We start from the raw sequence: 12413 nt of genomic DNA on the forward strand, positions 1-12413 counted from the left end.
GTGGAAATTCTCTGCCCTGGGGTTACTGGGGAAGCGGGCTCCTGTCTGACCGGGGTGATGTGGGCACTGGCAGAGAAGACTCAACAGGTCACCAACACGAGATGAAGCGCTTCCCTGACACCCAGGCCTAGCACGACCCTGCGGGGTCACGCCCGGCCCACGTGCCCTGGCAGGAGTGAGCGGGGTCATGTTGAAGCCAGCACCCCAGGGGCATGGCCCCGCAGGCTTGCAGCCCCTTCACGCACCGGGACTCTCTTCCCGTCCTGCTGTTCCTTCTTCTCCAGCTGCACCTGCAGCTTCTTCCTCTCCTGCTCCAGCTCCCGCACTCTCTTCTGCAGCTTCAGGAAGACAGTCATGTCCATGGCTGCCTTCTCCAGGCCAATTTCCTTCCAGGGAAGACAAGAAGCAGGAAAAGAAGGTTTTAATAGCATAGATGCCTTAGGGAACACACGGCACCCTCATGTCAGCTTCTGTCCTCCGTCTCCCTCCCAGACATCACCAATCCAGGCTTCTGAGACAAAGCCAACGCCATCCATGCGGCATTCTCATATTAAAGTTGGTGCTCCAGGCTCACTCTCTGCCTGGATAACATCTGTGTCTCAGTCACCTGTATTGTTCCCGTGTGAGACACTTAAGATGACTGATCATACATTCCAGGAACAGACAAAGACGCAGCCACTTTATTTGGAATTAAAAGAGCTCATTTCTAGAGAATGGTCTCGAACCAGAGATACTGTAAAGCCCAGGATGTAACACATCCTGATGCAGGATCAGTGTGGTTGCTAATGACTATAAATGGGCTGTCAAATGCCACGCGACTGCACCTCAAAACAAAACCAACACTTGTTCTGCCAGGCAACCTACTTATCCAACAGGCTGTACACCACCCATTGCCAGTAGGTTTCTTCCTTAATATTCATGCCTGGGTTTGTCCTCAAGAGTTTGTCAAAAGTGAGGGTGACAAAGGCGGACATCTGCACAAGCATATCCATGTGGATTTTTAAAAGGGGGGGAATGGAAACATGTATACCTATGGCTGAGTCCCTTGGCTGTTCACCAGAAACTATCATGACATTGTTTGTTAATCGGCTATACCCCAATACAAAGTGAAGCTTTTTTAGAAAGTATATGTGTGTACATATGGGACAACAAAATTTGGTTCATCCAGCAGTTAATGAATGCTTTGTGCGTAGCCAGCACTGGGTTCACTGCTCTGACCAGTCCGAAGACCTAGCCTCAGCTTCCTTAAAGAACGTAAATCCACTGATGGAAGTGCTTATGTCTGCATGTAAACTTCTCACACATAGAAACACTTGGGTGGTGCATCTGGTGTTCAGGCTGACCAAAGCCTCTGAAAAAGGAGGAGATTGCAAAGCAAAATGAAGGGACTTAAGACAGCATCTTCCATCAACTGATTATTGTCTAGCTTTCCATCAGACGAGCTTCATGCAGGCAGGGACCTCCTCTGGGTCAGTCACTACTGTTTCTCTAGCACCTGGCAGCAGTGTCTGGCACAAGGACATCTCAAAGTACATTTGTTTTTCTGTTTTTCATTTGTCACATTTGTTTTTATCTCTTCCACATCTATCTCCATGTGCTACATGAGGTTTTACATGCTTGTCATTTCTGCTTTTCAAATGCCAGAGGAAAAATTGTGTGTCTATGTACCTTTGATAAAATTACACACAGACTATAAAGACCATCGAGTGACTCTAAGAGGCCACTACTAACAAAGATACAGTCATTCCACAAATATCTGTAGTTTTAAATATTTGTTGCTGTTCTCTGAGTTTTATCCAGCTGCTAAGTCAGGAAGGAAAATTTTCTTGTGTATCTATTGATATGACTATATGCACCGTGACGGTAAGTGGGGATGCTAATTTACATCTGTTTTAATAACTTAGCTCCTCCAGCTATTTCACCTCTCTGCAGTAGGTCCTCAGTTTTGCAAGAGGAATCAGGGATCTTCCTTTATGTAGAGTGGGAACAATAACTTATTGCTTTGCACAGTAAATATCAACTCCAGAGAGCTGATAAGAGAGTCAATAAGTCCACCGCAGTTCAAGCGGTCCTGCTGTCAAGAGTGAGCCGTAGGCACTGTGGTTGCTAGCAACGGAACAGTGCCTTGGGGGCTCCACACAGGTCACCAACCCCACCCCACCCCGGAGCACAGAGACCAGCCAAGAGCCTGCCTTCCTCACCTCCACCTGCTGGAGGGTGTCCTCTGTGTCTCCGACCTCAGACGTGGAAATGGAGGGATAATTGGAGTCAGATTCTAAGCTGCTTTGGTTTGACGGGTTCCTCCGGTGGCCTGGGGTTTGCTGTTTAGGGAGAGAAACGTGAAAACTCAAAATGAACTAATGTTAATAAGAGCTATCATTTTTCAAGTAATGGTAGACCCTAGAGTAGACTTCTGCCTCATTTGTCAACAAGAATAGGTACCACTGATTCTTGGAGTGATGCTAAATAGAGCTGTTCCAATAAGAAATTTCACCTACAGTTCTTCCATCCATCCAGCCAAGCAACAGAACGACACCTCGAGGAGAACACAGCCCCACAGCGGGACTGCATCCCCTCACTGCAAACCCTCAACACTTGGGCAGAGTTTCTCTGAAACGACCCTTAACCCCATCAACCTGAAGAGCACACAGTCCTGTCGTCAGCCTCCCTCTTGAAGAGAACGCTTCACTCCAGCCTCTCGGGGCCCCTGCTTCAACCTACACGCCACCGATTCTGATTTTTCAAACTAGTAAGCATATGAGAAATAGAGCTTACCATTTATACTGTTCACTTAAAAATAACTTTTTCCCCCTTTGCATCTAATTGGCTTTGAGAGTCAAAACTGATCTTGGTAGGAAAATTTTAGATTTCTATATATGTTCCTTTTCAGCTTCTCTTCCTGGTTTCTATGCAATTAACTTAGTCTTGTTTGTGCATTTCTGGAGGGAACAGTTACATTGGGTAAAAAAGAATGGCAAATCTTGAAATATGGAAATGCGCCTATGTATCTGCAGTGCATTGAGGATTAGGACAGACCATCAGGCTCTCACAGGCCTGCCAGCAGTGTGAGCTCCCCACACCCTTCCTGCTCTCACACAGGGGTTTCCCAGAACAGAAATAAGAAAGGGGATACATTCATGCGGCCAGAATTTCCCTTCAAGGCCTGAGATCTTCCTGAGACCCCAAAGCTGGAAAAGGAGCTGTCCTTGGGAATGACTCATCACCCAGCCACTTGCTTGTGTGAGAACCACCCACGGGCAGGGTGAGGACTCTTGGGGTGGGGTGGGGGATGGGTAGGGGGGGACACCGATCCAGAGCATTGCTGTGCAGAGAGCCTTGCAGGGGTGGCGGCCGCATGGGGAAAAGGGCGCAGAGCCAGTGGGTGGGCGTCAGGATTGCCCTCCTTGCCTTTAGGATGGTCATCTCGTCCCGAAGGTTGTCGTATCTCTGCTCCAGGCGGGAATATTCCTTCACGAGGTTCTGATACCGGGAGCGCTCCTCCTCCAGCTCCTTCTTCATCACGAGGTTTTCCTTGACAGAGTTCTGGGCAAACTCATCTGGAAAGCAAGCGCCCACAGCCACAGCGCTGCCTCAGTGTGGCTGTCCCCACACGTCCACTCACTCGGAGACAAATGACTAACCACCAGTTAATAGGCCGCCCACGACAAGTTCACGATGCAGATACTGGGCGAGTTTAGTCGACGACCTCCCCCACAGCAGAGCCCAGGGTGCCGTGGACCCGGCTCCAGTCTCCAGAAGGGCAGAAGGCCCCTCTCACCCCCAGAGGCCAGGGAGAGAAGCCGCTACACACACCACAGCTCCCTCAGTTACTGTGCCTGCCCCTCCCTCGAGACAGCTGTCACAGCAACAGAAGAACCCAGGTGTCTTCCAGCGCACCCTCCCTATTCCTGGTTGTTCAGGTTTCTGTCATGCAGAGAGATTAAAGGAGGCTCCAGGAGACAAGGCCGCAGGTTATGTTAGGGGAAGGAGGGAAGGGAAGGAGGGAACGTGGATGGGCTTTTCTCTCACCCACACTTGCGATTCAAATCAGTGGAAAAGAGACCATTTTTAAAGGGAAATTTAGAACTGTTAAATGTTTTCAACAGGACCACGCCGGGCGGGTCTGTGCACTCGGCTGGTGCAGCACTGGCGTGGTCCGGTGGAGGAGCTGGAGACGGGAGGGGAGCCACCTGCTCAAGGCCGCACGGAGTCACCGGAGTACCAGGGTCTGCACACCCTGCTTCTCTTTGATCAGGCATCGCACAGGAGCTGACAGCATGTTGAGAGAGGGGACCTGGGATCTGGCCCGTGACCCCCTCTCCAGCAAACACTGACAGGTGACCCACTGGGTAGAAGGAACCATAACAGGTACTGCGGATGCTAAACTTTAAAATAGCAATAACGACGGTTCCTAAGTGCTCACGACAGGTCAAGCACCATCCTAAGTATGTCACAGGCTGAGGTCAGCACTCTTATGCCCATTTTGCAGATGAAGAAATTGAGGACTGTAGTCAAGTCACTGAGGGACTCGCTCAAGGTCACGCAGTAGCACACTGCATCGTCACTCTTGGAGTGCACGGTCTCCCTGACCCAGATCTCATGCATTATATTGTCTATTATGTGTGCGTCTCACTGTATGATACCTCCTGAAACCAAATTCGGCAGCAGGATCTTAAAGATCACCCTTCTTTGTCAGCTCTCTTTTGTTAGAACCCTTTCCCCACTGTGGCATCCAGACCAACTGTATACCTGGTGGAAGTCTTTGGGGAAAGTCAGTGTGGAAAAGAAATTCCAATCCAAAATGAAAAATCCAGCACTTGGCTCCTACCTTTAGACTGGCACAGGATCTGGTTGTTAAGCTGCTCCTTCTCATCTTTCAAGAGTGCATTTTCTTGCTCCAGGTCTGCAACTCGCTGAAAAAGAGCATCAGGGAAAAATGTTTGCCTGTGATGTCGGGCTGAGGAAAGGCTCCTTTTGTGGGGTTTGAACTTCAGCTGGTTATGTTTAAATGTTCTTTTTTTCCCTCTACTTAAGAAAACTGAATCAGCCAAAGTCGCTTTCATTTGGAGTTTAAAATTGTACACTGAATGAAAAATCCCATTAAAACAAGGCAGATGAGTTCACCACTGCTTATGGTTTTCCAATGCCCACAAAACCCCCCTGAAAAGCTTACACCTAGCTCATATGCCATGTGCAGGAAGTTACAGTGATAACTGGCCTTCTTGCATTTAGTTCCATGTCTTGGTAAATTCTGAGCTCTCCAATTTGAGTCTCACGAAAGCCTGATGCTAACAATGAAGACCTATCTCTGATCTTTATTCCCCCTTGCCCATGTTGGTCTCCCTGGACCAGCACAGCCCAGATGCTGGGCAAGGGAAAAAAACTTGCTGTAGACTTTCAACTATGCTGTGTGAACTATATTCAGTGAAGCTGTTACTTTACTAAGTGCAATGCAAAGTGCTAGCTGTAGCAAAAGATTTTTAAAAATGAGTGTAAGGCAGGCTCCCAGGTTTTGGTCTGAGTAACAAGCATCCCTGCAGACTGTGCTGAACGACACCACAAACAACCTCACTCCCTTTGGTTCAAGAAATCAGTTCTGGCTATCTTTGCTACATCTTACAACCTCCTTGGGAGAGGATTCTTCCCAACCTGTGTAGAAACAGCCTCAAAATGCCTTCTTTGGTACAGTAACAGAAAATGTCATAACTAGCCTGTACACAGAGACTCGGTGGGGACCTCCAGAATCGCTACTTGGGACACTGTAGCACAGAATCCAGGGGGAGAGACAATCACCCAGCTCCTGGAGGACCCACCTGCACGCCCCTCAAGCTCTGTTAGACACCAGTGGCAGTAAAAGCAGGAAAGGAGGCCCCAAGGATGCTGGCTACAGGGCAGAAGCCTTGGAGAAGCTGGAGTTTCAACTGGCTATGTTTCAATCAACGCCTCTTCCCTGCCTCCTGACTTTAAAGGTAAACTTAAGGCACCAAGAGGTGAGTTAAGAGAACTGCTGCCCCCACCCTCAGCATCACGCAGAAAGGGTCAGCAGAGACTTTCAACAAGGCTGGAGCCAAGAAGCGAGGTCTGTGGTTCTCCCCTTAGGAACTCAGAAGGCAGCATGACTCCCTTGTTGAGAATCACCACCAGGTGGGTCAGGAGGAGAAGGTCACCAGGAATGGCACTGACGAGCAGGAGGAGCAGGCTGTCTGGGCCAGGCCTGGATCTGGGCTCTCCCAGGCGGCCGGGGGATGAGCTGTCTACAGACAGAAGAGCAGCCGGTGCAGGGGGGTGGGAGGCCTGGCCTGGGAACCTTAGCCGTTCCACGTGGTAGGGTTTACAAGCGGTTCAGGCAGGGGGCTGAGAAAAGACAAAGTTGGGTGGGTGGAGGGAGTGAGAACCAGGCTGGGAAAGACTTTTCCTCTGTCCTCAGGGTGGAGAGGCCCTGAGCAGGGCCCGGTTCTGCACACCCTCCAGCGGCTGCCTGAGCATCTCCGTGTTCATCCCGTCAAGCTTGCTTGTCCCCGCTCTCCCCTGGATAACTTCTTCTCATGGTTTAGTTCTCCACCGCCACTCTTTCGGGAAGTGTTCCTGCCCTGCAGTGTGGGTGAGGCCTGTGCTCGCCGTGTGGCTCTTCCAGGGCCCACTTGTCCCTGTAGAGCCCCCGCAACTCCCCTGGGCAGAGGCTTGGCTTCCTCGCTACCTGCTTGGCCTGGACCGGAGGCCTCAGCGAGGACCCAGGGGCCACATGCCACGCTGCCACATCATCAGAACCTGGCCTGGCCCAGCACTCAACACTGGTTGAAGGAATGAAGAGCCCTGCAGATCCAGTAAAGGAGCTCAAGCTTTCCCGATACAAAACCCCGAACTCCATTAAAGGGTTTTTTTGTTCTAAAAATGTGTTTATAATTGACTAAAATCTCTAGAATACATGAGCTTGTTTAATCAAATAATTCAATTCAGGAGGCACATACACTATCGGAAAAAAGTTCTTCAAATTCATCTAATTTGCTGTTATTAGACGCAGTTCACCACACAATGATCTCATGTGTGCCTTTACATTTGCTTGGAAAATAATCAGAACAGCTTTCCCTTTTCTAGATGCACGAGTAAAGTCAAACAGAAAACCACCAACAGAATAAACCATGTGGAGTGAACCTCTACAAAATAAAGCCCAGGGTTCAGCTGGAGTGAAGCTCTACCTGGTGCCATGGTCAGGAGGGCAGGACCCAGTCCCCCTTGAAGGTGCAAGGCTGCAACCTCTGAGCCAGTGGCCCTAGGAGGTTGATGTTCAGAGCAGCCTGTGAAGCAACCAGACTTCCCACAAAACTAGACTCTGCTTCCCCTAAACAACCCTCTGAACATGTGGGCAGCTCGCAGAGCAGGTGGTCACCTGAGACGGCTTCCATGATCCCTCACCATCCTCTGAGCATCCTACAGGCATGCAGTGACCTTCTGAAATGGAACGTGTCATCTGCCTGGTACAGAGGGCATGTGCCATCACCATGAGGTTGGACCTGAAACCACCACTTGCCTGAATGCAGCCTGAGATCACGAAGCCTCATTGCAACCACCTGCGATCTACAATCTCAGCCGAAACTCTGGTTGGGGAGGGTCACAGTTATGAGCGTGTACCCACTAAAATTTTCTGTTGTGCATAAGCCTCATTTCTTTCCTCCATATCTCTCCTTGATTCCAGAAGGCAGGCCTCTGATGAACTCAGCTTTATTATTCTAAACCATTCAGCAAAGTGGCTTTGCTTTTCTTCTTGGTAGGAGCAGTTCTGGAAGTGGGCCCACAGCAGGAGGTGTGGGCCCCATCCCAGCTCCACATCCCAGGAGGGCAGAGAGTGCTTCCCCAATCACACCTCCCCAGGTGCTGGCCACCCCCAGTTTTCCCAGCCAGCTAGCAGACAGAGAGTTGCTGGCAGACATGAGGATGACAAGCTTCTGCAGCCAAGCGGCCTTCCTTTTGTTGGCAAGGATGCAGGCTGCAGTGAGAGACACTTAGCAACACAGAATTGAGCAGGTGTGTTCCCCTCAGCATGATAAATAACAAAATAGCACGCTAACCAGGTTTGGGGGCTCATTAAGCATCAAGCAGCAGTTCCTTTTCTTTCTTTCTTTCTTTTTTTGGTGGAGGGAGTCTTTTAACTCTTGCCAGGAAATATTACTAGGAGTGTTCTTACTTCTAATAGCGTTTTTTTGGACAGATCATGGGAACCAACACTGATTAAATCCTGTTACCATGAGGCTAATTTAGCCTCTGGTAAATTAAATGAAACACATGCTGTAGCTCAGTAACTGCCTTTACTAGTTAAAATATTTGGGGATACAAATGTAACTCTGGGCTTTTGGTTTTGTTTTGTCTTGCCTTATTTTTTCAAAAGTCAAAGCTATGGTTTTTCCAGTAGTCATGTATGGGTGTGAGAGTTGGACCATAAAGAAGGCTGAATGCCAAAGAATTGATGTTTTCGAACTATGGTGCTGGAGAAGACTCTTGAGAGTCCCTTGGACAGCAAGGAGATCAAACCAGTCAATCCTAAAGAAAATCAACCCTGAATGCTCATTGGAAAGCCTGATGCTGAAGCTCCAATACTTTGGCCACCTGATGTGAAGAGCCAACTCATTGGAAAAGACCCTGACTCTGGGAAAGATTGAGGGCAGGAGGAGAAGGGAGCAATAGGGGATGAGATGGTTGGATGACATCACTGACTCAATGAACATTAATTTGAGCAAACTCCAGGAGATAGTGAAGGACAGGGAAGCCAGGTGTGCTGCAGTCCATGGGGTTGCAAAGAGTCAGACACGACTTAGCGACTGAACAACAATAAATTTTTTCAAATTGAGTATTTGCACTGTAAAAAGAGCCAAATGCAAGTTTTCTAGTAGAAAACCATGGGACAAGTGGATTGGAGGATGCTCTTTTGCCCCCGGGATCTGTGTCCTCTGTCCCCTGGCTGTGTACCTACCATCTCACACGAAGGTACACAGCATGGAGGTGGCCCACAGCAGGGACAACACTTCTAATTCTGCAAAGTTCTGGAAGGGCTGCTGACCTATTCACTGAGAAGAAGGTAAATGGACCTGAGCATAGAGGAGGAGGAGACAGAAAGTGCACAGGGGACTGAGCAGAAGCACAGCGTGAACTCACCTGGGGCTCGCGCTTGCGCTGGGCTCCTATGCAGAGAGAGGAAGCCAAGGGCAGGGCTCTCGCACTGCTACAGGGATGGGGAGTGACTGTCCCATCATTAAGAAGAGCTCCAGAGAGAGGCTCAGCAGAGCGCAGACCCCTGGCCCAGCATCACAGGTGTGCCTTCTGTCACTCAGCCCCCACTGCGCCAAGACGTGGGACCAGGAGCGAGGATGGGGTCCAGGGATATTAAGGCGGAGCCCCTGCCCTCCACCCAGTCTCAGGCTGGCGGAGGGAATAAGGAGCTAACAGTCATCGGGCTCGCATTAGGTTCCAGGTGCCATTATCAGCTTCCTTAATACCTGTGAAATGGGTGCCCTCATCATCGGCTTTTAAGGAAACTAAGGCACAGAAGGGTTAGTGAGCTGGCTGAAGGTCACACAGCCAGGCGGGGGTACCGCAGGCTGTGATGCTGAGCCGGCCAGGTCCTGGCTCTTCGCTCCTAGGCCATCTGCATCTCAACAGGTCAGAGGGCTGACATCTGAAGGACAGTGATGGCCACAGCCTGGAGCAGGCCCCAGAGGCCTGGTTCCGACAGCAGAGCTTCAGGAAAGAGTTCGAGGCAGCAGGGACTGACGGCCTCAGACAGACTTGCTCATCTCTCTGGAGGGTTCACGGCCAGTGCTGCCTTGAAGGTCAGAAGATCCTTCCTCTTCTGACCTTACCACCTTTCTCCTCACTCTCTCCATCTCAGCCTGATGGCCTCCGGGTGGGGCCTCGAACCCACCTAACCTGCTCCCACCTTGGGGCTGGTGGACATACGGTCACAAGTGTCACCTGCTCCCTAGAAGTCCTCATGGCTCACTCCTCGCCTCACTCGGGTGTCTTTTCAGAGGGCGCCTCTGGCCGTCACGAATGAAACAACCTCCCCTGCCCACCCGGCTCCCTCTGGATCCCTTTCCTCTGCTTTATTTCTCTTTACAGCCCATGAGGGATAATTTGTGTTTGATTCCTATCTGTATATTCTTGCTGCTGCTGCTGCTGCTGCTAAGTCGCTTTAGTCGTGTCCGACTCTGTGCGACCTCATAGATGGCAGCTCACCAGGCTCCGCCGTCCCTAGGATTCTCCAGGCAAGAATACTGGAGTGGGTTGCCATTTCCTTCTCCAATGCATGAAAGGGAAAAGTGAAAGTGAAGTTGCTCAGTCGTGTCCAACTCTTAGCGACCCCATGGACTGTAGCCTACCAGGCTCCTCCGTCCATGGGATTTTCCAGGCAAGAGTACTGGAGTGGGGTGCCATTGGATAACCCCCAAATATTTAAGGGCCATAAAAATGAGAAGGACTTTTAAAATCACTTACTTTTGCCCCAGGGTATGGAACAGGGCCTAACAGATACACTCACTAAATAACAAGAGAATGAATGAAGGGCTGTGAGCACTGAGAAGGGCTGCAGTGAGATGATGTTCTTCCACGAGGCAGCATGGTGTCCTCTTTCTAAAAACCATCAGCCTCCCTGGACCCAGGAAGCGTACTGATAGCACAGTTCTGAGTCTTAACGGGCCAAAGAAGTCCTGCACTGCACCTTTTAGGGGAAGACTCAAAACACTTCACTGTGAGAACCCTACTACCTGCAAAGGCAGATCTATTTACTTGTATTTGGAAAGCCCCCAAGCCTTTACATGGGAACTACCCAAGGTCAATACCAGCTGGTGGTGTGGTGACTGACGACACGATACAACCCAGAACCTCAACTGCACCAGCCTGAATACTCAAGGCCTGGGGGCTCACAAATATCAGGGCCCCTTGCTCAGAGCCAGGGGCTCGTCACCCACCCACAACCCTGCACGAAGCCAGGTCGCGCTGGCCTCACCACAGAGGAGATTCTGGACAATGAGCTGTGGCCTCTGTGTCAAGGGCGGGCCTGGAAGTCATGTCTCCTTCATCAAGGACATGAAACAGCACAGCTGCACAAGTCAGTCAGCACAGGGGTCACTGGGAGCTTTAAGAACAAACAAAACACACATCCCACAGGCTAAAAAGAAAGAAGGCTGCAGGCTGAGATGCAGACCACTATGGGGAGAGGCCAGGACAACAGGTACTTTTAACAGAACAGCTGTCAACTAACATCTATGGCTGGATGGGGGTGGCGGGAATGCCCAGGCTCTGCACTGAATTCCTGCCCCGAGGGGGACCTGGCCTCCCACAGCCCAAGGCAGCCTGGCCATGTGGGCTGATGATGAGAATCCTGTCAGGGGTGCGGAGCCTAAAGGTTTCCAGGATGCCAGTTCCAATACAGTACTTGCTGACAGAAACATCAAATCCATTAATTAAACTTCTGCCAGCAGCCGGCTCCCTCCCTGATTCACCTGTGTCATCAATCTTGTTCAGCGGCGAAGACCAAGCTGTTGGTCAAGCCGGAGAAGAAACCAATTGTCTGATTATGCAGTGTTTGTTAAGATTGGACACAGTGCCTTTGATAAATATTAAACCCTGACTCGACAGAGAAGAACCAGAGGGGGACAAAGCCAGCCTGCACCTGCCCATGCCCATAGCCACCAGAATAAATGTCCGGAAGACATTAGAGAAAGAGGCAAACGTGCTTCCACTTGTTCTCCTCTTGGGGCTTCCCGGGTGGCACTAGCGTTAAAGAACCTGTCTGCCAATGCAGGAGACGTAAGAGGTTCAAGTTCGATCCCTGGGTCAGGAAGATCCCCTGGAGGAGAGCATGGCAACCCACTCCAGGATTCTTGCCTGGAGAATTCCATGGACTGGAGCCTGGTGGGTTACAATCCATATGGTTGCACAGAGTCAGACATGACTGAAGCGACTTAGCACACCGGTAAGCATGTTCTCCTCCTGGAAAAAGGCAGACTTCACACTTTATGTTATCAGTTTAGGATGTGCTTATGTTTGGAGTCGGGAAGGTGCTTTTCCTGTGCTGCCTCTGTGCCTGCTATTCCCTTTCTTTGCAATGTCCTTGAATTTCTTTTTCCTTGCCAGGACCAAGCTCTCATTGTATTTAAGACCCAGGTCAAGACTTCAACAGAAACAAATGTGAGTAGGAGGGAGCCCATTTCCTTATTTGGCTCTGTGGAGGAAGACTGGGATATTATCAACCCTTAAGCTCCCTAGGATGGAGATGTGGATATTTTAAAAGTGCTCTGAGCCCCTAAATCCCATTGTCCCAGGAGAAGCAGGGAAGGAGCCTGGGCAGTCGATGAGTCAAGTGCTCTTCATGGGGCCGAAGATAGGAAACCTCGGTTTTGTGATCTGCTGGGTTAACACCA

The 12413-nt window shown here is 50.2% G+C and overlaps 1 protein-coding gene across 20 annotated transcripts in view; it reads right to left on the reverse strand.

The window, feature by feature from the left end:
- MYO5B (myosin VB) overlaps positions 1-12413 on the reverse strand; it is a 337885-nt gene that overhangs the window by 38307 nt on the left and 287165 nt on the right. For 14 of the 20 annotated variants that reach the window (XM_081562009.1, XM_081562003.1, XM_081562023.1 and 11 more), the window contains 4 exons: positions 4829-4913; positions 3409-3557; positions 2202-2321; positions 246-386 (listed from right to left, as the gene is read on the reverse strand). In XM_081562009.1, the coding sequence (XP_081418135.1) occupies positions 246-386; positions 2202-2321; positions 3409-3557; positions 4829-4913 (495 nt within the window). Of the gene's footprint in view, positions 1-241; positions 387-2201; positions 2322-3408; positions 3558-4828; positions 4914-12413 lie in introns of all 20 variants that reach the window. The other 6 variants (XM_081562010.1, XM_081562004.1, XM_081562021.1 and 3 more) reach the window with 1 other exon arrangement.

This window comes from Giraffa tippelskirchi, chromosome 14 (genome assembly GCF_054371585.1).
Source record: "Giraffa tippelskirchi isolate mGirTip1 chromosome 14, T2T-mGirTip1v1.2.pri, whole genome shotgun sequence".
NCBI lineage: Eukaryota > Metazoa > Chordata > Mammalia > Artiodactyla > Giraffidae > Giraffa > Giraffa tippelskirchi.